We start from the raw sequence: 24,915 nt of genomic DNA on the forward strand, positions 1-24,915 counted from the left end.
TAATCGAATGTTATAAGGAATGATGAGCAGGATGGTTTCAGAAAAACCTTTAGAGACATGTATTGAACTGATTCAAAATGAAGTGAGCAGAACCAGGAGACCATTGTACATAATAACGGCAGTATTGTACAGTAACCAACTGTGAATGGCTTAGCTATTCTGATGAGCACAATAAACCAAGACCATTCCAAAGGACTTGTGATGGAAAATGCTATCCACCTCCAGAGAGAGAACTGATGGAGTCTGCGTGCAGATTAAAGCATAATTTTTTTTTCACTTTTAAATTTTTTCTCTTTTTTTTTTTTTTTTTTGCAACATGACTGATATGGAAATGTGTTTTATATAATTTCATATATACAATTAATGTCACATTTCTTGTATTGTCATTGAGTGGGGGAGGGATGGGAGAGGGAGAAAATTTGGGCTTCAAAATTAAAAAAAAAATCAATGTCAAAGATAAGAAATTTATTTTTTTTAAAAAGCAAACTTTCCCCACCATATATATAGGCAGAAGATTAGCAAATTTGAGTTCCCACTGTGTCCTGATTGCATAACTCTATTCCCTCCCTTCCCAAACTTGCATGAGAGATATTGTGAGAGTTTAGGGGCAAGATAGGAGTGAGCAGACAAGGTTAGAGGATTGGTTTTGGCCTCAGGGTAGGTGTAGTGTTTTTTCTCATGTGATATATGAAAAACAATATGTTAGATCAGGATAACTGGGGAATTTCAGAGATGAGTACAGCCAGTGCAGGTGTTTATTTTTATGGTCGGAGCAAGAGCAGGGTGCAAAGTGTCCTTTGTGGCGGGGTAGAGACCTTGTGCGCACTTCCCTCTGAAGACTTTTTTCCACTTTCAGCCTCTTGCCCAGTCTGTCTAGTTTCCATAGTCCTCATGTCAGTCCATTAACTGAGAGATGTTTCCTCCTGTCCCAGTGAGTAAAGATCTAGAGACAATATAGCAACTAGAATGGAGATTTTCATTGGACTTGTATGTGATTTAATGTTTAAATTTTCTCTTTCAATTTGCTCTTGGATAATTATTTTGGAAAATAGTACACATCACCATGATACAGAATTGAATTGACTTCACAGGATTGCCCCTTATGCCTAGTGACAAATCACACTTCCCCCAAAACTATTATACTTTGTAGTTGAGAAGGTGTTATATATCATGCTTCTTATTTTTGAGGAACCACATTCATTTGGTTCACCTTTGCTTCTAAGAAGCAGTGTATATAGGTAATTCTCTAATCTTTAAAAGATTTTTCAGAAATTAGTTTTCCACTCCATCTTTATCCTAGGTTCTAGAATTTAGAGCTAGAAGCAACCTTATCATCTGATTTTGCCCTTAATTTTTGCAGATAAGGAAACCAAGAGCCAGAAGTGAAGTGATAATAAAATTCTTAATTCATTGTACCTTTTTGCTATATGCTCTCCTTAACAGTGAAGAGATATGTAGGAGATTGCTTGGGGAACCTCACAACTGAGACACAGGTTCTCTGTTCTCAAGCAGTGTAACAGAAGAAAGAGCACCTGATTGGAGCTCAAGAACCTAGATTTAAATGCTGGGTGACCTTCGACAAGACTCTTACCCTCTGTGGATAGCTCTTCTCTGGTTCCTCATTTTGAAGCAAAGGCTTTAATTAGTTGCTCTTCAGGGTCCCTTCTAACTGGAAATCTTCTGATCCTGCTTTTCTTAGAACATAGGATATTCCTATATTTTATATGAGCACCCCATTATGACCCATGTGCTCCTATCACAGAAAATCTGTTTTCATTTAACCTTTATTATTTTTCTTGTTTTAAAGAGAAATCTATCACATTTTTCCTTTTTCCTTCTGGTAAGTGGTTTCTTTTGCAAATGATTTTCCTTAGTACCCCCTAGAAGTTTTTACCTTTTATAAACTGCCTTTAATTCAAGACCTTTCAAAAAGCTGTTTGTATTTACATTCACATACCACTCATCTTGACACTTAAAACACATAGAAAACTTAAAGTTAAAAATTCAGTGATTTCCTTACAAAATTTTAATTCTTTAAATTAGTGGTAGATATTTATTATAAATTTATATAAATGGTTTCATTGATCCATCATAAGCATAAAAAAAATTTCATGAGCCAAACTAAGTTCAACTTGGTATACATCTACTGAATACCTAATTCAATAGGGCTAAGTCTCAGAGGCTTACCAGAGGAGATAAAAAAAAATAAATTAATAGGAAAAGTTAACTGTAAGATGACATTTGCCCCCATCAGTCAAAGTACCAAAGAATTATTTTATACAGCTAGAAAAAATAGCAAAATTCATCTGAAAGAACAAAAGGTCAAAGAATATCAAGGGAATCAGTGGTGGAAAAAAGTAAAGGAAGGCAGCCTTGAAGCACCAGATTTCAAATTATATAACAAAACAGTAATCATCAAAACACCCTGGTACTTGATAAGAAATAGACATACAGTATGCATTGGTTAATAGCCACAGTAACCTTTGTTTGATAAACTCCAAGATCCAAGCTATTGGGTTAAGAACTCACTATTTGACAAAAACTACTGGGAAAATTGAAAAGCAGTCTAGCAGAAACTAGGTGTAGACATTTGTTTGGGGCGGCTAGGTGGCACAGTGAATAGAGCACTGACCCTGGAGTCAGGAGGACCTGAGTTCAAATCTGGCCTCAGACACTGAACACTTAACTAGCTGTGTGACTTTGGGCAAGTCACTTAACCCCAGTTGCCCCTCCAAAAAGCAAAAAAAAAAAGAAAGAAACTAGGTATAGACAAACATCTCACACCATATACCAAGATAAGCTCAAAATGGTACATGATTTAGACATAAAAAGTGAGATAAGCAAATTACTTTCAGATCCACAGATAAGGGAAGAGTTCATAACCAAAAGAGATAGGAACATGTGAAGTAACATGGATAACTTTGTTTACACAAACAAAACCAATGCAGCCAAAATTAGAAAGGTAGCAAGAAACTGGTGAGGGAGTTACAGCAAAGTTTTCTGATAAAGATTTCGTTTCTCAGCTATATAGGGAACTAAGCCAAATCTATAAAAATAGGAGCCATTCTCCAATTGACAAATGGTCAAAAGATACGAACAGGCAAATTGCAAAAGAAGAAATCAAAGCTATTAATAGTTATTTGAAGAAATACTCTAAATCACTACTGATTAGAGAAATGCAAATTAAAGCAACTCTGAGATACCATGAACCCATCAGACTGACTCACATGACAGAATAGGAAAATGACATGCTGTAGCAGATGTGAAAAAATAGCTACCCAAAGGACATTGTTGGTAGAGTTAAGAACTGGTCCAGCCAACCTAGAAAACAATTTGGAACTACATCACAAGGGTTATAAAGCTGTACATGTACTTTGACCCAGCAGTACTGCTGCTGGGTCTGTACCCCAAAGAGATAAAAGGAAAAGGACTAATGTTCAAAGATATTTATAGAAACTCTTTTTGTGTTGGCAAAGAATAGAAATTAAAAGGATGCCCATCATTTAGCAAATGGCTGAACAAGTTGTATATAATTGTGATGGAATATTTTTGTGGTGTAAAATTCACAGTTCATCCTCATTTCATTTTACAAGGGTTTATATAAATCCTGCAGGATGGTTTCAGAAAAAGCTGGGAAAATTTATATGAACCCTTGCAAAAGGAAATGGGCAGAACATTCTATACAATAACAGCAATATTGTAACAAGGATGAATTGTGAATCACTTCACTGCTCTGATCAATACAAGTTCCATGACAGTGCCAAAGGATTCATAGTATAGAATGCTGTCCACCTCCAGAAAGAGAACTGATGAACTCTGAGTGCAGATAGAAGCATATATTCTTTCACTTTTTTTCTTGCTTTTTTTCTCTTGCAACATGGCTGATATGGAAATCTGTTTTGTATGACTTCATCTGAATAATTGATTTTGTATTTTTTGACTTCTCAGTGGGTGAGGGAGGGAGAGAATTAAGAACTGAAAATTTAAAAAAATTTTTTTTTTAAGTTGGCATTTGTTCCTGAAATGAGGATTTATTACATTATGGGATTTAAGAGCTTAAAGGAACCATGGGTATTGCTTAATCTAAACCCTTTATAGATGAGAAAACTAAACCCCAGTTGAGGGCAGGTGGCATGTCCAAGCCCACATAGGTCTGGTCTTAAGTAGGAGAGAAGCAGTTTGATCCTAAGTACTCAGTCCAAATCCAGTAATCTTTTTACTACATCTTATGTTCTTTGTAATGTGATATATCTGGAATGAAAATGTCATTTACTTTAGATTTCAATCATGTTTGTCATTTACTTCAATGTTTTTTATTGTTGTGAATAGTTTCCTATTTTTTTTTCTGTCCTTTAGGTACTGTTACACACACCAATTACTGATCTGCCCCAGCTTCTTCAAACTTTTCCAAAACTTTTTAAATTTTCTTTTGTAGAAGTCCGTTGTAAAACTCCAAAAGTTGACAATGCAGTGCAGGTAACAGGATTTGGATCCTCTCATACTTACAAGGACACAATTGAATTCGCATGTAAAGATGGTTATATCTTTAAGAATAACAGCAGAATTACCTGTGAAGCTGATAATAATTGGAGCCCTGCACTTCCAGTTTGTTATGAAGGTACAAAAATTAGTTTTTCACTAACATGAGTAACAATACATAGTGACCATAAAGAAATCATTGTTCGTCACATATGCAGCTTGGATTCATTTGCTGTGGCCAATACATCCTGATTTAATTGTTAAAATTTTTCAAGCCTCATCTCAATTGTTGCTTATTATTTGAGGACCTTTGCTTAATTCTTCTAGTTTTAGTATTCACTTTCACTCCCCATAGAATAAGACTTTCTATTTCTATATATTTTGTGTTTATTTAGCGTGTGGAAGCAGATGTCTCATACACAGTTGAGACTTGGAACCAGACTTTTCTGGCTTTCAGACCTCTATTTTTTTCAGATCTCTATTAATCCCAGTGATTCTTTGCCCCTGTCATGTAAGCTCTGTTTTCTGTACCCTACCACCTGCTCCCTTATTCTTATCTGCCTACCTTATTCTATCCACCACTTCAATGTCCCATTCAAAATCTACCCATTCCTTCCACTCTGCTTTTGGATGCTAGCAGCTGTCTTGGGACAAAACCTGCTTTATCTTAAACCTTTTCCTTTCCCACTCGTTCCATTTTCTTTCATTTTGCTGAAACCTGGCCGTCTTCTGGTGACACAGTTAACCTGTCTGTCCTTTCCAGCACTAGTTGTACTTTCACTCTCGCCCGTCATCTCACTCACTGGTCATGCTTGGGGGATTTGAGATGCCCCTTGCTTCCTGTGGCCTCTTCTCTGCCATCCCTTTACTTACCACCATCAGTCAGTAACATTTCTTCCTGTGGCATTCACTCACTCCACATCTACCACCTAATGAATATTGGTAACTGTTTTCTAATGACTTCTAGAACATTCTTTTTCTTTCTGTGCCTGGCTCACATCTTTCCACTCCTCAGCTACTCCCCTCCTAGGGGACTTCAGCATACCTATTGTTACTCCCTCAAACACCCTGGTCTCCATTTTCTTTGATTTACTCTTTTCCTATGACCTGATTCTCTACCCCACCTCAGCTACACATAGAGATGGTCATACCTTTGATCTTATTTTCACTTATAAATGTTCCACGTTCATGTTCATGAATGTCTTCTCTGATCCGAGTCAGTTGTCGTTCTACCTCTCCCTTTCTTTGCAGCCCCAAACCTTGTTCTTTGTTCACACCATCACTTCCTGTCCCTCCACCTCTGTTTTTTCCTGGTGTTGTCTTCACTTGCCTCTGTGCCCAATTTGACCTATTGATGAACTGATGCAATGCTATAATGTCCTCTTGAGGCCCTTGCCTCTTTCCCCCTTTCTAGTTTTTGTTTACCGAGCCTCAGCTTTGGATCACTCCTACTATCTCTTGTCTTTTTCTCCTACTCATGTGCTCCTGAATGAAACTGGAGAAAATCACAAAACCATGCTAACTGGGTCCACTACAAGTTTATGTTACATTATCTTAACTGGGCCCTCACATACTGCAAGGTATTCTTTTTTTACCTCCCTAATCAATTTACCATCCCACTCACCAGAGCAGCTTTTTCAAACCTTTTGATCCTTTCTCAAACTTCCAGTTACTTTCCCTTCCCTCACTCTCTAAGCTGAGAACTTTATCTCTTATTTCACTGAAAAAAAAGAGACCATTTGCCAAGAGCCCCCTTTTATCCTTTCTTCTTCATCTTCTGTCAGTCAGATGCCTTCTACTGCTGTCTCCTTCACTCCTGTCTCACATGAAGACTTGGTTATTCTAGATGCCAAGACTAGTCCCTCTACCTGCAAAAATAATCCCATTCCATTCCTTTTTGGGGATTGACCCTTCTATCATCCTAACTCACTCATTAATTTTCAATCTCACCCTGTCTACTGGTTGTTTTCCCTGATGCCTTGAAACATTCTCATATCTCCCCTTTCCTCCAGAATCTCTTATTTGATTTGTTCATCCTTCCTAGCTGTCATCCCATCTCTCTTGAGAAGGCCATCAACAATTGGTTCTTCCACTTCCTTTCTTTTCACTCTGTTCTTAACTTCTTGTAGTTTAACTTCTGACCTCATCACTCAACTCAAACAGCTTTCTCTAAAGTTTCCAGTGATCTCTTAATTAATAGTCTTTTCTCAGTCCTCATCCTTCTTGACTTCTCTTTCAGCTTTTTATGCTGTTGATTATCCTTTTCTCCTTGATAGTTTCTTATCTCTGGGTTTTTATGACACTAATCTCTCCTGGTTTTCTTCTGTCTGTCTAACCACTCCTCAGGCTCCTTTTCTTTATCTTCAGCCAGGTCATGCCCTCTAACTATGAATGTTTCTTAAGGTTCTGTGCAGGGCCCCCTTCTCCCTCTGCTAATTCATTTGGTTATCTCATCAGTTCTCATGGATTCAGTTATTCCTTTTTTAATGATTCTCAGATGCACTTATCCATCTCTAACCTCTCTTTTGACATTCATTTTCTCATCTCCAACTGCCTATTGGACATTTTGAAATGGATATCCCACAGATATCTTAAATCCCACATGTCCAAAACTGCATTCATCTTTCCATTCCGAACTTCCCTTCTTCCTAACTTTCCTGTCACTGTCAAAGACATCACCACCAAGTTCACCAAGCTTGCAATATAGGTATCATCCTTGACTCCTCACTTATCTCTTGTTCCCTCGTATCTAGTGTTATCAAGTCCTGTCTGTCGTATCTTCACATCTCTTGAATCTGACACTGTCTTTCTTCTGACACTGCCACTATCCTAGTACCCTCATTACCTTATGCCTAAACTTGCAGTAGCTTGCTGGTTGGTCTCTCTGCTGCAAGACTCTCTCTACTCTATTCCATCCTCCAGTCAGTTGTTAAATTTATCTTCCTAAAGGGTAGATGTAATGATGCTCTCCCCCTCCCTCATTCATTTAACCTGGATCCAATATAAAATCCTCTGTTTGATGTTCAAAATCTTTCATAATCTATGCCTCTTCTTTTTTTTTCCAGTTTTCTTAAATATACTCCCCTTCTTGTATACTCTGAGTTCCAGTGACCCTGACCTCCTTGCTGTTCCTCACACAAGACTCTTCCATCTCCCAGCTGTAGGCATTTTTACTGATTGTCCCCTGTACCAGGCTTGTCTCCATCTCCTGGTCTCCATGGCTTCCATAAAGGCTGAGTCAAAATTCTGTCTGCAAGAAGGCTTTCTTTTTTCCACTAAATGCTAGTCTCTTCCTTCTGTTGATTATCTCTAATTTGTTTTATGTATGTATATCTTTTTTTTCTGCCTTTCTTTGTATCCCCAGCTCTTAATGTAGGCCCTGGCCCACAGCACACACTTAATAAGGAGTTTTTGACTGACAATAAAGAAAAATCATAGGAATTTTTATTAAAGGAAATGAAAAGGCAAAACCATAACTTTATGCTAATAAGAGAGGTGGTTCTTAAAACTTTTTGACATAATCTACTTTCCTTTTTTGAATTCTAGGAGCTGTTTTTCCTCCCAGTAAAGAACCACCTGTTTCAAGTCATCCAGGTTCCGTAATTCCTCATTTAGAATATATTATTTTAAAAAAGTCTTACAGTATTTTGGGTTACTATTCATTCACCATCTTCACTGAAGTGAAAATGCAGTGGTGATACAAATGAAATAAGATGTGCAGTGAAAGAGGAAGGGAAAAAGACCAAGGTTCTATTCCTCCTCCGTGTCTATTTCTGGTGGTATTTAATAACCCTTACTGACTAATCTTCAGGAAGATAACATGGACAGTGCCTTTTATGGAATTCATCATAGGATTTTTAATTTTTCAGAGTTGAGTCCATTTGTTTGTGTTCTGAACTGTTGAAGGTGCTTTGAGCATATGGCCAGTGCAATATTCCCAGCACTCACCTGATACTCTCCTGATCTTTCTCAGAACCTTTCCATACCCTGCTATTGCTGGGACAATGAATGGAGATAGAAAATGGCACCTAGACATTTCATTGATCATAAAATCATAACTAGAAGGGGCCTTGGAGGCCATTTAGTTCAATCCCCTCATTTTATAGTTGAGGAAAATGAGCCCCAAGGAAGGTATGATCACACAGGTAATAGGGATTAAATTCCCATTGAAGTACAAAAGCTTTATAAAATCTTAGCAGTAAATATATGATTTTCAAATTCTTTTTCTCTTTTCTTTTTTTTAGGGACTAAGTAATCATTTAAACACTTAGGTAGAATTTATAAGTCCCAGGTAGAATTTATAAGTCCCAGGGGTGGCAAGGTGGCACAGTGAATAGAGCACCGGCCCTGGAGGCAGGAGGACCTGAGTTCAAATCCAGCCTCAGACACCTAACACTTAACTAGTCATGTGACCTTGGGCAAGTTACTTAACCCCAGTTGCCCTGCCTTCCCCCCTCCAAAAAGCAAAAAAAAAAAAAAAAAGGTAATTTATAAGTCCCATAAATGCTGTCCCACTTCCAGCACTTCGTTTATCCCTCTGTCCCAAAGTTTCAAGAGGAAAGTCTTGAAATGTCCATTTCAAGACATTCAAAAAACAATGTCCATTGTTTTTCACCCCTTCCAGATTTATTTTTTCCTTGTTAGGGGACTTTGATTTGCAGTTACAGTAGAAAGTATATGATAATTGATAAAGTGAGAGAAACACTATTTTCTAGAAATAAATACAAAAGGACTTAAGTTTTCAGTAGTTCTAATCAAGCCTTCTAGACTCCGTCCAATGGGAAATGTATTTCTGACTATGGTACTTGAGTGTTGTTTTGAGGATCAAATGTGATAACATATCAATATTTTGCAAACCTTAAAATGCTTATATAAATGTTAATTCCTGTCAACAGTGATAAAAATATGCCTTGAATTTTTTTCTCCTAAAAAAGGGCTATAAAATATCTGGGCTAGGAATTATTCTCATGTACTGATAAATACTGTAATTGAAAGAATCTTTGGTCTAGGATTCCTATATAGGATATGGTATGGTAATACCCAAACAGGGTATAGATTCTATGGATTTTTGTGGGTTATAATATAAATTAATAGCCTACATTTCATAAGGATTAATTTTATTTATTGGCTATCACTTTTACTCTCATGTCCATTGTGAATAGATGTTTATTTATTAATGTATTTTACCCTATCAAATAATCCAGAGTGTGTATTTAATTTGATTTTTGTAGTTTTTCATAGGAGTTTAGCACCCATGTACTTTATTATATATAGGTTCGTAAAGTTTCCATAGTAATAACTGGAGTTTACAAATTATTAAATAGAAAAGAGTAGTAATTGGTTAATAATAATTCAAGGTTGTTAGGCAAAGAGAAACTGGAGTTTTTGTTTCTAGACATTAAAAGTACAAAGCTCTTAACATTGTACTGATGAGATTAGAGAAATGGTTTCTAAAGTGTTTTTTTTTTTTTTATTAAATCTGCCTTTCTTTGGGGGGCTTTTTTAGGATCTACTATTACTTCCCAACCAGAACCACCTGTCTCAAGTCAACCAGGTTCAGTAATTCCTCATTTAGCAGTTTTTATAAAAATTGTAGTTGTTTATGATGCTTTTCACCCACCAACCCAGAATGATACTATATTAAGGAGGGAAGTGGAAAAGGATATATAGTTTTCTCCTTCTGTGTCTCTCTTTATTGATTAGTTCAATGGCTCTTTCTGGCTGTTCTCATTGGGACATGCTCAGTCATTGTAATATCTCAGCATTTATAGAATCATAGACTTTGAGAGCTGGAAGAGACCTCACAAGTCCTCTAATCCATCCCATACACCAAAGGAAAGCCCAGTATAACATACCTAACAATTATTTGTCCAGCTTCTGCTTGAAGGCCTCGGAAGAGGGGGAACCATCCACTTATTTAGTTAGGCCAGTTCCCCTTTTGGACAGCTCTAATCATTTTCCTATCTTGTCCTCTTTACAACTTAGAGCTCTTTGCTTATTTTGTTTTCCATAGGACCAAAATAGAACAAATCTAATCTGTCTTACTTCAAGGTATCAGTGACAGATAACACGTCACCCTTGATTCTTCTTTTTCCCAGGCTCTCACCAGGTTCTTCAGTAATTTTCATATGAACTGGACCCAAGGTCCTTCACCATTCTGACTGTCCTTTTGGATACTCTAGCTTGTCAATGTTCTTCTTAAAATGTGGTGCCCAGATTTGAGCCCAGTATTCCAGATACAGTCTAATTAAAGGCAGAGTACAGTGGAACAGTTACCTCAAAATCCGGAAAGCCCTGCTTTTCTTAGTGCAGCCTAAGTTCACATTAGCTCTTTTGTCTGCCCCATCATATCATTAATTTGTTAAGTTTGTACTCCAGTGAAAGCCCCAGATGTTTTTCAGAATAACTGTTGTCCATCTATGGCTTACCAATCTTAAACTTATGAAATGGATTTTTTTTTTTTACCCAAGTATAAAATTTTGCATTTAACCTATTTGAATTTCATCCTATTAGATTTACCAGGGGCGGCCAGGTAGCACAGTGAGTAAGAGCACCAGCTCCAGGGTCGAGATGACCTGGGGATCAAATCCTGGGCTCAGACACTTAGCACCCACCCAGAAACACCTGGCCGTGTAACCTTGAGCAAGTTACTTAACCCCAATTGCTTAAAAAAAAAAATTTAGCCCAGTGTTATAGCCTATCAGCATTCTTTTAGATTTCTGTCATCTGCAAGTTTGAGTATACCATCTCTGCCGTCATCCAAGGCATTGATTAAAGTGTTAAAAACATAGATTCTGGAGTATGCCACTGGAGACTGCCTGCCATATTGACATTGAAACAAGAACAGCTACTGTCTGAATCCAAACAGTTCTATATCTATCTGACTATATTATTTAATCCATTCTTTTCATCTTCTCCACAAGAATAGTATGAGATAGTTTTCAAGTTTTGTTAAAATATGGTAAACTATATTCACAGCATTCCCCTCAAGTGTACTAGCCCAATAATCCTATCAAAAAGGGAAATTAATATATTATTAGTTTGATTAGTTTGATCATAACCTGATCTTGATTAAGCTGTGCCTGGCTCCTTCCCTTTTTAGATGTTTGCCGACTGTCTCTTAATGATCTGTTGTATTTCCCCAGCAATCAGAGTCATGTTATAGCTCAAAGACTCTTATCTTCCCTCTTGTGAAAATTCAGGACAGCATTTACCCTTCTTCAGTATTGTGGTTTCTCTCATTTTCCATGATCTTTCAAGTTTCACTGACTATGAGCTAACAACCACATGTCTGCCAGTTCTTTTTGGACCCAAGGGTCAAGTTAGTTAAATTCATCAAGGTCAGCTAGGTACCCTTTCTGGCGCCTTAACTTGAATATTAAGTGGTAGTAATTTTTGTTCCCTAATGTCTAAAGTGAAGGTCATCCTCTTTTGCAAAGAAAATAGAAAACCAGATAACAGTTTTCATTACCAAGGAAAGGTCCTTTTTTTTTTTTTTAAAAGGCAATCAGGGTTAAGTGACTTGCCCAGGATCACACAGCTAGTAAGTGTCTGAGGTCACATTTCTACTCAGGTCTTCCTGACTCCAGGGTCTGTGTTCTATCTATTGAGCCACTTAGCTGCCCCAAAGGACCTTTTATCATTAATAAATGATAAAAGACATTTTCAGAGAAAACTGACAAGACTAGTATGAGCTGATACAGAGCCAGGTGAGTAGAATCTGGACATTTTATACAATAACTACAACATTGTAAAGAAAAACAATTTTGAAAGACCTAAGAACTCTGATCAGTATAACAACCAACTGTGACTCCAGAATAAGTTTGCTTACCCACTTCCGACCAAGAGAGGCGATTGACTCAAGTTACACATGAAGACATACATTTTTTTTAGCATGGTCATTGAGTAGATGGCTGTTTCACTTTATTCTGATTGTTACAAGTTAGAGCTTTTCCTCTCCCCCCTCCCCCCCACCCAAGGAGATTTAGATGGGAGAGGTATATTAGTGATTGTGTTGCCAAAAAAATAAAAAAGAAAGAAAAAAAGGTCATTGAGCCATTTTTTAAAAATGCACAGAGTTGATCGATACTCATCCAGTTACTTAAATTCTTTAAAAATACTCCTTAAAGGAATAATTGTATATATGCAGTTATTAAGTATTCTTTGGAATATTGACATATATCTTATGTATTTTGTAATTATTTTAAATGACGCTTTTTCCTTTTACATTTCCCTTTTGGATCTTGTTACTACAATATGGAAATGCTATTAATTTCCGAGTTTATTTTTAACTTTATACTTTACTGAAGCAATAAGTTGTTTATTAAGTAAATCATGTCATCAGAAAATAGTGATAGTTTTGTTAACTCTTTGCCTTTAATGTATTTTTTTTTCTCTTATTGCTCTGCTTGGTATTTCTGGAACTGTGTCAAATTATAGAGATTTTATTCCTGTCCTTACTGGGAATGCTTGTAGCATTTTCCCACTGCATATAATATCAGAATTGACTTATAAAATTAACTTTAACAGTTGATAAAAAGTTTGTAAGGGAAAACAAAATTGTAAGTTTCCCTTTTATCAGATGAAGGGTATACCAATACTTATAGGAATCACTTTACTTGTCTCAATTTTTGACTGAATCTGCTTTCTTTTTTGTCTTTTCCAGGGCCTTCACTTCCTCCCAGTAAAGAACCATCAGGACTAGGTTCAGTAACTCCTCATATAACATTAATAATACAGACAGGAGAAGTTATTTGTTATGGCCCAAAATATTCTTTAACGAAGAGGGAAATCTTTCAGTTTTCACTTCTATGTAGTGGTCCTTGTTGGCTACTCCTTAGTAAAATGTTGCCTCTAATGCTAAAGTTCTTAACCTTTTTTGTGTTATGGTCACTTGTGGCTTTGCAATGTCTGGCACATAACAGGTGTTCAATAAATGCTTGCTATTGACTGACCGTGGTAGGCAAGTGAAGTCTATGAATTTGTTCTTAGAAAAATACTTTTAGTTTAAATAAAATATATAGTGTTACAAAGGAAACTAGTTATTAAAATACAGTTAACAAAAAATTCTTTTTAAAAGTTCACAGCCCCCAGGTTTAAAAACCCCCTGCTTTAATGAGTGAGGTGCACTATCAGTCTAGAATTTTTCTTTGAACTGAATGCAACTGATTTGTTGCATTTTTAAAAGCAGTTTTTCCATCACCTAAACAGTTCCTCTAACACTTACCTTATCCCTTACTTAATGTGCACATCATATATGGATTTTTCTTCATGATATTTTAGAAATAATGGGCAAGAAGAAAAAATATGAAAGTTCACAAAGCTAAGTTACATTGTTTTTTTTTACTAATGGCACTCTGGTTTTTCAGGGACTTATTTTTCCTTCTGTCATATACTTTTGGCTTCATTCATTCCAGATCTAGGTTAAAGCCATAATAATTCTCCACATAAAGGTCATTCCCTCATCTTTGTTAGTGAAGGAGAAAGATGTAAGATGTAAATGTGGTTCTGGGCTTCCTTCTTGGGGAGCAGTAAAATTTGAACCTTGGTCATGGTATATGGTGGCCTGAGACACATGCTGTTTATGTGCACTTTTGCAAGTTGAATTGTATGTGAATGCTTCTTCTTGAATTTTCATAGGTGCCCATTTAGATTCCCAGGAGGAATCTAAATTTCAGTGCATGTGCTCTGACATTTTGTGAGCATTTTTAGAATTGCTCATCTGTATGATAGGGACCTTAACTGGTTCTAGATGTTAGGCAAACACTGTATTTAAGTGAACTCCAATAAACATTTTCATGAACACGTATTATGAAGTTCCTAAACTGAATTGTAATTGGGACACATTTTTCATTAATATGAAAACCAAGCCTAAACCAGATAATACAGGAAATCACAGAAATGGATACTGCAACAGCATAGGGAAGCATTTATTTTTTTTCTATTTTAGTCATCGTAATTGATTAACATTTACTAAGCACCTACTGTTAGTGATGCACAGAAAAATATAAAAGATTGCTGCTCTCAGTTTTCTATATCACAGCTTGAAAGCTAATTAAAAGTTCAGTGAGTTCAGTGAAGTAGGGGCTTTAGGAGTAGTTCTAAAAGCTAGTTATAGATTGGTGTTTTTAGTGTTCTAGCTCATAAAGTATAGAAATGAAAAAATGCAGTTATTTCATGCTGAATTACTTTATTTTTTTTTTAGGTGTTGGCATCATCGTCCTGATAGTTATTATTGCATGTAAGTAGCAGAAAATCTTAATAATCTTGTTTTAAAGTGAAGTTGCACATAGTTAAATGCGCAAAAGCAGAATTGCTTATTTCATTTTGTTACTGTTCACAATTACCATTTGGTCTTGTAGATTAATGGTCTCCAAACGTTTTTGATTACTCTTAGATATCAGTAAAAATTGATTGAATTTGCATTCCCCATTATATCTATGTTTATTTATAAATTAAGTACATGTTGCTATATTAATGTTATACACATATTAAGACGTAAAGGTGAAGTTAAGGATAAGATTAAAAATGGAATATTTTTAATGTTTTATTTTAAAAATCATTAATAATGCAAAATACTTGTTCATTCTAAAATTAGCATTTTTAGTGAGAACATTGTTATTAATGATTTAAAAGGTCTGGTTCTGAGTTCATTTTAATACTTGGTTTTAACGGATTCCATAGCTGAAAAAGGTACTATACAAAGGTACGTCAAGTTGTCAAGTCAGCAGTCATTTATTAAGCACTTCCTTTCTGCCAAGCTCTTTGGCTAAGGACTTGGAATACAAATAAATACAAGCAAAAAGAAAAAACGGTTTAACCCTCAAATAGGTTACTTTCCAATAGGGGAAGATTGTACATAAACGGAAGCTGATGAGGAGGAGGGGACATGGTAGAGAAAGAAGTTAGGAGTGGAACAAAGGAGTGGCCCTGACAGGCACAAGCACTTTGCTTAAAATGGAGTTCTTGGAGAAACCAAGACCAATTAAAGGCAGGCACCACAGTGATCTACCTGGAAGAGAAGGGTGCTGAGGACTGAATCATCTTCCAGTATGAGAAGGCTGGAGAAAGAAGACTTGAGCCTCAGATGTGTAGATGCAAAGGGAAGAAAGGAATATTGACAAGCATACTGAGTCATGCTGCTGCTTCTGTCTTATCCGCCAATTATCCAGGGGTATTTGTTAACATTCAGTTGGTAACTTTACATCTTCCTTGATGCCAGTTATACTTGTAAACTAATTGAACTGATCACACAAGTGCCTCCCTGGAAATCTACTTTTGGAAGATTTTTAAACTAGGTTAGAAAATTCTCTTTCCAGGTCATGTCCATAAATGAGAATTTTTTTTGTGACACATATTGTTTTAAAGAAACAGAAGCTTAGGTTTATGCTCTTTAAAGTTGTGAGGACTTCAAATACTGTTAGAAAATAAGTTTTTTAAAACTGCGATGGCTTCATTCTGTCTCTAGCTAGTATCTTGAAGTTCAGCATATGCTTAGGGTAAAGTGCATCAATAACTATAAGGATAATAGCTAATATTTTAAATAATTTTAATCTGCATTTTTGACCAGCTGTCCTTTTTTATAAGATCGTTTTTAGCTTGCCTTTGTGGCTGATGAAGTTTGTTGCAGGAATAGAAGACTAATCTCTGCTATTGTTGTTTGCCTATGCTTGTTATCTTCAATCTATAGCAGAAGTTTCCAAACTTATTTGACCTACTGCCCCCTTTAAAAAAAAAATCACTCAGTTCCCCCATGGAAATCTACTTTTTTTTTAATCCTTTAATGTTTGCTTGGTGTTTTTTTAATCTGCATGACCCAAGTTTACTGCTGCCCCCCCCCCCCGAATCATTCCGCTGACTCCCAGCAGACAGTATGGGAAGCTATGATTCAGTTTCTTTGTAGAAATCTTTTTTTAAAAATTCTTGCCCATTTTGTGAAGATTGGTTGGTTAAAGGTAGATATTAATCCATAAACTCACTTAATTGGTCATTATCTCAACTATATTTATCACAGTAAGTGAAAATACCATACCATTGAGTGGTGGAATTTTCATTCTCCAGGACACTTTGTGTTCCTTTATGCATAACTATGATGTACAGATAATACTTCAGGGTACTGATGTTAATCCATAATTTTCTTCATTTTTAGCTATAAATTTGAAAAGAAGTTCTAATATTTTCTTCCTGTACCTTGAAAGGATCATATTACATACACTCCACTTTGGAGACCATTAACCTAGAGTGAAATAAATCTTCTTTGACACAGAATCACCCAATCCTACTTTGTCATCATGATCTTGAAGGACTCTCTACTTAGTGAGTTTCCCTTCAATATCCTCTGGTGGCCTTATAAATTCTGCTATGAATCTGTTCTTACTGATTTTTAGAATGCCTGAGAGTAATTTATTTACTGAAACAGGATGGATAATGTATTACCTTGTAATTACTATGAATTTGTGGTATATCCATGTGTTCACAATGCCCAGGTCTGTCATTAAATTACTTAAAAAGTTTGTTATTTTTCAACATTCCATGATAATTTGAATTTTTTTTTATAGTTATCGTGGTTGTGTTAACCGTCTTTATCATTTATCGTCGGTATAACAAGAAAAAAGGGTGAGTCAAAGCGTCTTTTAAAATAGATTTTTTTTTTCCAATTCCATCCAGAATTTCAATATTCTTTCCCTTTTTGCAGTATATTAATGTTAATACTAGACTTGGCCAAATTTGCTTTGTATTTAAGAGCCAGCTCAAATTTATTTTGTCAGGGAAAGGGCACAGGCAAAATTTAACTTTCAAAGAAACAAAAAGTTACTCCCTAAGATTATGGCTTCCAAACTCAAATCAGAGCACCAATCTAGGATCTACATAAGGATGTTGAAAAAGCCCCTCCCAATATGTACAATTTAGTTCACACAACTTGAACCACTAGTCCTCAAGAATCACAGCTAGTTATATTAGTCTGAGTTAAGTATGGGTTGTTTTTTTTGTTGTTGTTAATATCTAAATAATAATCTAAATATCCCAACCAATGGGACCTGCTTAGTTTCCAGTTGTTTGTCACTACAAAAAGAGCTATTATAAACACTTTTATATGTATGGGTCCTTTATCTCTTTGGAGGTACAGGCCTAGTAGTTATATTTCTAGGTTAAAGGGTCCACACTTCAGTGATCTTTTTGAATGTAGTTACAAATGGCTAGTTTAATTCATAGTTTGGTAGCTAAAAATCTAAGGAGTTCCTAGGGCAGGTTCAGATAGTCTTGCCCATTACAAGTAGTACCATACATTATCTTAAATATTGCCTTTTCTTTTTTTCAGATTATCAGGATAGTAACTTAATATGCATAAGCCGAAAGAACAATGTACAATTCTGAAGTTTTGGGTAAAATTGAATTAAAAAAAAAGAAGTACCACAATGAAATAAATAGCTTAGTGCCACAATAGCCTGGTACCCATGAATTGTGGTATCCTGTTAAAGGAAAATATTTTTATCCCTTTATCTTCTTTTGTAATCATTGCACAAGAATTAATTAGTAAAGTTGCTTTAGGTTTTCTGACCAAAACAAAGGCAGTTCTTTGTAACTAGATACTAAAATTTTGTAGTCATGGACTTCTTCAAAACAAAGCCTATTTCATATTTCAAAATGGGCTCAGCAACCAAGAAGAATGATGATAATACCAACAATATTAATGATAATATCAAATATTTATATAGCACTTTTATGTTTGTAAGCCAGTTTTTACATACATTTTATTATTTAAATCTCACAACAATCCTGTGAGATACAGATAGATATGAGAAATTTTCTTTTGGAAAATTTGACAGTTGGCCATTCATATATTGGTGACAAATTCCATGTTTCCCCCTATACAATTTGGGGGACTAATTCAGATAGCTGTAGAAGCAATATGGTAATCCCATCTGAGAAATTTATTTTAGAATTGACCTTTATAGGAACTATCTGCAAATTTTTCAATTATTGTTTGTTTTCTTAAACTCTCCTTAATTTTGGAGGAGCTGTAACTTAATTAGTTGCACTTAAAATGATGTGGTTAAACTTAATTGTGGGTGTTGACAGGTTAAGATCTCTAAGACCTAGCAAATTAATAGCATATTTGTTAGCCTTTTTACAAATGCAGACAGCTTAAAAAAGCAAATGTGTAAACAGCTTAAAAAAGCAAATGTGTAATTTACTGAATAAGAAAGTAAGAAGATGAAATATATTCAATTTGTTACCAGCAGATTTTGAAATTATCAGAGTGAAATGACGATAGGCATGCTTTAGAATATTTCTGAGAAATACTGTCTTCTGACTGATTCTGCCTATAGAAACACATCACCACCTTAATAACTTTGACATCACCTTTAACTCAAACCTAGTAAGTTCAAATGTTACCAGATTTCTATACTTATTATTGAGCATAGATAAAGTACTATACTTAACACAAAAGGCATTATTCTCAAGAGCTTAAGTATTTTTAGTTTTATTTGTTTATGTTACCTTTTGAGAGTTTATTAAGCTTTCTCTTTATTTTCTTTTACTACTATATATGAAATCTGTTTTCCTCAAAAATTCTTCGTCGTTAAAAGACTTCATTATAGCTGGACAGAAGAGTATACCTTTGTCTATCTTACAAGCTAGTTTTTCTTAAGTTGAACCTATGATTTTGTTAGAAAATGAATATTAATAATCATATAATTTCTTGCTATATATAGTTTTTATAATTTTTTAACCTTCTATATTGTAAATTTCATCCTGCCTATCCTTAAACAGATGTTTATGGAAAAACTCATTTTTACTGTCATAGTAGTAGTCAAACTGGGATTTGTAGGAGACAAAAATGAGTGAAATTGAGTTGGGAAAGATACAGAAAAACAGTGCAAGTTAATTTGAACTTATTTTCTGCTTGCCTCTTTGGTTCTTAAATAGTTCAGAGCACAATAATGTATGCCATATGCCATATTGTTAGTCTGTTTTGATTTATCCATATAAATAAATAAAAGGAAACAGTATTACAAGAGTGCAAAAATTATGATTGATTTGGTGACGCATTCTTAAATTCAAGTCTGCTGTTTCTAGAAATCACACTTTGGGAACTTGTGAAGTGATGAATTATTTGCTCTTACAAGGTTTTACTTAAAGAAATGCAAAATATTATTTTCCAAAGTTAATCTGCCCTTGGATAATCAGTAGGCATACTTGAAGCTGAACTGAATGTATTGGAAAAACTTCTTGCCACAAAACAGAAGAGTATGAAAGTATGTCCCCCCTACAGGCACACTCAATAACCTGCCAAAAACTTGGGGGCATTGGATGCCAGTACTGTTTCCTTTGATATGATCTTTTGGTAGATGAAATCATTTTAGATAATATAACTGTGCTGTACAACCCTCATGCACAGCCGTCACTGGGGCAGAAGTTTGGAATTTCTCCATTTGGTTAGATGGTCTTGTTCAAATTAAAAGCACACGTTAATCTGAATGAATACTGCATTTTTTAGTAAAACCACAGGGGTAAACCTTAATGAACTTTTCAGCATTACTTTATGTCTCTCATGGAATTGATTTTGCTTGTCTTTTCCTATCCTCACTTCTTCCTTTTCTTTGATATGATTGATCCTATTTTATTCAGTCAAGACTTTTTCCCTTCCTCTGTTCAGCACATACATAACTGATGAAATCCACAAAGAAGAAACACATTTAAATTCTTTTACTCCTCCCAAAGAAGACCCTTAATGAAAGAAAGGTTTACTTAAATCATTAAAAGGTATCTGTAACTCATATTATGTCTTTCAGTTATACTCAACTTGAAACGTGTTCAGAAATTTTCATTGGGAACTAACCAAAGCTGTGGCATATTCGCAGGGGACACAAAGAAAACCTTAGGCCATGTTTTCTTTGCTAAACTATCAAATCTTCTAGCACTGACTGAACTATACTTGATTGTGAAACATGTTTCTTAAAAAACTTTTCTAGAGAAATTTCAGAACACTGGACCATTGCTTTGGAGTAAAGGGCCAAAAAAATTGTGTTCCATTTATGTGGAGGTTAGTCCCTCAGCTTTCCTACAAGGTACAAATCCAGAACTGAAAAATCCTGCCATCAGTATCTTCTTCCAAGCCTATTAATCTTGGCAGCAGTGTCCCTTCCTAGGCAATTCCCATGTGCCAGGCACTGTGCAAGATAGGAGATATAGATAAAAAAAGAGTTCTTGCCCTCTGCAAGCTTGTTTACTGTTTATTTCATACAAAGCTTAGTTATATTAAGTTCTCTGGAAACGTCCAGTTCCAACACAAGTTATCAAAATGAAACAGAAGTGGTTGAATAAGGTTGGGGATTAGGGAGAGGTCAAAAGCCTCCCCTGTCTGAAGTAGGAGATACTAGAATAGCACCACAGCCTGGGGGCATCAGAAAAACATAATTTCAGCCTTCATGAGATAAGAGTACATCTTTTCCTGCCTCAGAAATTCAATAAAAATCATTTATTTGCCAGAAAGTTTGAACCTAAGCTTAAAAGAAGTTTACCTTCTACATTTGGTGGGTGCTTCTATGCTGTTGTCAGAAATACTGCACCTTCCAAGAAAAAACTTCTTGGTAAATCATTGGTTTATATCCAACTTATTATGAAAGGGAAAATTTTAATATGTGCCAGAAAGACTGCTATTAAAATGGTTTGTGTTTCATAGTAATTATTATTTAAAATGTTAGGCATTAATTAGCTACAGAATTCACTTATCCCAGAATGTTTTGTTCTCCCATCAGCGCTAAACTGACATTCCTCTAATTGTTAAAGGACTCATGTCTTCAGAATGAGTCATCTTTTTAAAAGCTTCAGTTGAATCCCAGATTTCTGAATTTTATCATTTTATTCAGCTGTCCCTCTGAGTTGTTTTCCTATTGCAACTAAATTAAAATTAACTCAGTTTCAACACATGTAAATTGGTTACCAACTTTGTGTAAAGTAATCTATTGCTGCTTAGGGTAAGAAGAGGATTGCTCAGAGCCAGAATTATTTTATACCAGATTTGCTTCTTTGGTGGTTGGGGTTGAGAATCTTTAAAAGAATTAGGAATTATTTAGAAATGGTTTCTTTTCTATATGTATCCATTTAAAAAATATCTTTATAGTTTAATTTTAATCTTGTTTGATTGTGATCCTCTTTTTCTTGTTTTGTCTTATAGGAAAAATGCCGCGATTCCTGTTAGTGCTGATTACAAAACTTGTCTGGAACAAGGGAATCATTCTGAGGAAAGCAAGAGTATGGTTTCAGTAAATTAATGTAACCACCAATTTGGCCTATATTTTAGTTGAAATGTTAAGCACTTTTCTAGTTACTTTCAATGTAGTTCCTTTGCCACTTGAAAAAGAAGCTGTTAAGTTGAAATTTTGATGTTTTAAGATAAGACTTATTAGACACCCTCACACCTGCATAGTGCTTAAAATGGAAATGAAGATAGTACACACTTTGTGGATTTGCCCAGGTCATCACTGCTTTTGTGTAGGGTGTCAGAAGGATGATGGCAAGATACTATTTTAAGAAAAAAAGTTTTGCACTTAGAGGAATAAGAAATCTGCAATATTTTCACTGGATGGTTTAAGAAATTAAGTGACTCTGAAAACAAGAGGGTTGGTCAAGATCAAGTTGATGGATAAGTGAAGAAAAGTTTTGTAAGGAATGTTTTTGTCAAACAATGGTACTTTATCCTGTTTGTACAGTTTCTTTTCGTAACCAGTATGCTAATTCAGGACAAAGTTAAGTCAGCTTGCACACATGGCTGTGAAGTTGACATTTATTTTTTACCAGTCAGTGGGAAATGGATTTAATTTAAACAATGCCGGATACCACTTTTCTGTGAAACTGAAGGGACATTATTAATCTCCAGCCAAGATTCCCAGCACGTGTACACACTAAATAATGATTGGGGCCTTACCATCTTTTTCACAGAGAATTCCATAGTGGGGGGAAAGTGTTCTAAGGTTTAGATCTGGTTTGATTCAAATAGGGCAGGTGTTTTGTGGTCAGAATGTACCCGTGTTAAAAGCATATTAAAGCCTAAGAGGCAGCATAGAAGAGAGTACAGCAGGTCACACATACTTAGCTGTGTGATCTTGGGCATAACCTGGTCGTCACACTTAAATAGAAACTTAGGAAACCACAAATTAATATCCATGTTGTGTTATAGTTTTGTTTTCTTCCTAATTTTAGTGTGGTTTGGGCAACGTAAAGGAGCTTTTTAGGCAGCCCTCAGGCCTGAGTCCAATACCTCTGCTCTAGGCTGTTCTCTAAAATGCAGTCAATAAGCAGGGTGGCCAATATGTATCAGTAAGAGGAAAACTTCCACACCAGGAGTTTCTCCCCCTCCCCCCCACTATGTAGCCAGTTTTTAATACCAGGGATTATGTTCAAACAATGACTTAAAAGCCTTAAAATGTACTCTGTAAAGGCATACCCTAAGGTCTTTTTTAAGACTTCAGCTGGGCCAAGAAAAGGTATCTGGAGAAAGGAGGCTGGGAACGTCAGAAAATTATTCAGATACTTTATCACTTGCCTTACTCTTCTTAACTTGAAAGCCAGCCCAGTATGCAGATTATACTCCCATGAATGTGAGTATTGGGATATCAATGTTTGGTCAGGAAAAAGTGGAGATTTTGTGTTATGTATTTTCATATATGTGTGTATGTATAGTACCTCTTAAGTCTTCTAGGGGACAGATACACCAAATTCCCACTCTTCAGTTTGCTACTACTGTCCTTAATCTTTTTCTCTCTTTAGATTTCAAGGTTAAAATCACCTCCCAAATTAAATAAAATACAAGCATTTGCCCCTAATTAATTAGCTTTGAGCCCCTACCCCCAGGGGGGAGGTAACCTCTTGTCCTATAAAATTTTTCTCCTTTGTCTCAGGCCCCAAACTTAAAGACTTAGAAGAACATCAGTTTCTGCCTATATAATTTATTAACAGTAACAAAGATTACAGTCTATGAATATTTAAAGCAATGTCTCATCTGTGAGAAATGTCCCAGCCAGAGGCCCCTCTGGTCTGGAACAGCAGAGCAGAGAAGATGCTTACTGAGATTGTCTCACAGCTGTTAACCGTTGGCTTCTCCAAAATTCTAGAACCGCAGTTGGCTTAAGCTCTCCTAAATGTTGGCAACAGACTTCTCAGAATGACATTTTACCTCCGTTCTCCTGAAAACTCCATTAATTGATCATCTCTTCTCGGAATAAAACAGTTGTATGGACATGAGAATCACAGTTGTCATTTCCTTCAAAGTGTCTCTCTAGACTCCAAGCCTCTCACAGGTGCATTTGTTCGTGGTGGTTGACTGTCCCAAGTCTCTTCAGAAATGAGTTTCAGCTCTTGGTGCCTCTCAAAGACTCCTTCAAAGATGACCATTAATTTGTCTGACTCGAGGTTCTTTTTGTTAAAGGCTCAGTAACTATATCCAAAAAAAAAAAAAACTATCGAAGAGGAGCCGTGTAAGTTGGAAGTTACATATGTAACGTTACAAACATATACATACTTGCAAAGGAATGAGTCGGGGCACAGAATCCAACATATGTCACCAGTTTGGACCAGTGCACAATAGGGAGGAGTTTCCCTGTGAATTGCGAATTTTCTTCTGTTAAGAATATATAATGTTCTATTTTAAAGGACAGTTGTAACTCCAGCTAGGCTAGGAAATAGTGCTGTTCTATATCGATAAGCATAACGTCTATGTAAAGGAGTGCTTCACTGTTTCTTGTAATCTTTTTTGTGCTATTTATGAAGACTATGAGAGTTGTGCATTTGTGATGTCAGGACCTGATTTTGTCTTTTTCACATTCAGGTTTTAGGAATACCTTATTAAACTGAAGGGGAGATATCTATTTAAAACTGGGTAGATGACTCTTGAAACAGACTTTTCTGCAAAATATTTCTATGGAGGTTTCTTTGAACCTAAATTTGGTGTTTATTTCATTTAACTAATGGCTATCTTTAAAACTGTAATTTAGGATTAAATATATTTTTCCTTGCACACATGTACTTTCAAATAGCTAGGAAAATCTGTTTTATATGAACATTGGCTATTCATCAACAACTCGTGCCTTTTATGGGAAAAAGGAAGGTCATCCTACTTAAATAAAAATTACAGATGTCCTTGAAAAGGGTCGGTGAGATGGCAAACCAGGATGTGTGAATGATTCTAAAGCTGAATAAAAATACAATTGTATCTTTATATGAATGTGTTTGTGTGTGTGCTGAATTGCAAGGACTTTCTCCAGAATCAGGGCATGTAGGATTGGTAGTAAGCCAGGATTAGCCATGACTTCTGTTTCATTAAGAATAAGTGATGAGTTCTGCAAACCTCAGATTCTGGACTATTCTGATATGGCATGAATGAAGGAAGGCTGCTCCCAAAGCTGATACACACTCACCACTATTCAGAGTTCC

General features: G+C 35.7%; 1 protein-coding gene across 8 annotated transcripts in view; it reads left to right on the plus strand.

The window, feature by feature from the left end:
- Window positions 1-24,700, plus strand: part of LOC138151226 (membrane cofactor protein-like) — a 51,125-nt gene extending 26,425 nt beyond the window's left edge. For 2 of the 8 annotated variants that reach the window (XM_069074742.1, XM_069074748.1), the window contains 7 exons: window positions 4,436-4,618; window positions 8,026-8,073; window positions 9,986-10,033; window positions 13,145-13,183; window positions 14,684-14,719; window positions 17,037-17,094; window positions 21,662-24,700. In XM_069074742.1, the coding sequence (XP_068930843.1) occupies window positions 4,436-4,618; window positions 8,026-8,073; window positions 9,986-10,033; window positions 13,145-13,183; window positions 14,684-14,719; window positions 17,037-17,094; window positions 21,662-21,758 (509 nt within the window). In that variant the 3' untranslated portion in view covers window positions 21,759-24,700. Of the gene's footprint in view, window positions 1-4,435; window positions 4,619-8,025; window positions 8,074-9,985; window positions 10,034-13,144; window positions 13,184-14,683; window positions 14,720-17,036; window positions 17,095-20,140; window positions 20,249-21,661 lie in introns of those variants that run through there. The other 6 variants (XR_011165767.1, XM_069074744.1, XM_069074743.1 and 3 more) reach the window with 6 other exon arrangements.
- Window positions 24,701-24,915: the final 215 nt, after the last annotated feature.

The sequence above is a fragment of the Petaurus breviceps genome, unplaced genomic scaffold (assembly GCF_028583685.1).
Source record: "Petaurus breviceps papuanus isolate PSGF00001 unplaced genomic scaffold, PetGlider_PUasm1.0 90895, whole genome shotgun sequence".
Taxonomy (NCBI): Eukaryota; Metazoa; Chordata; class Mammalia; order Diprotodontia; family Petauridae; genus Petaurus; species Petaurus breviceps.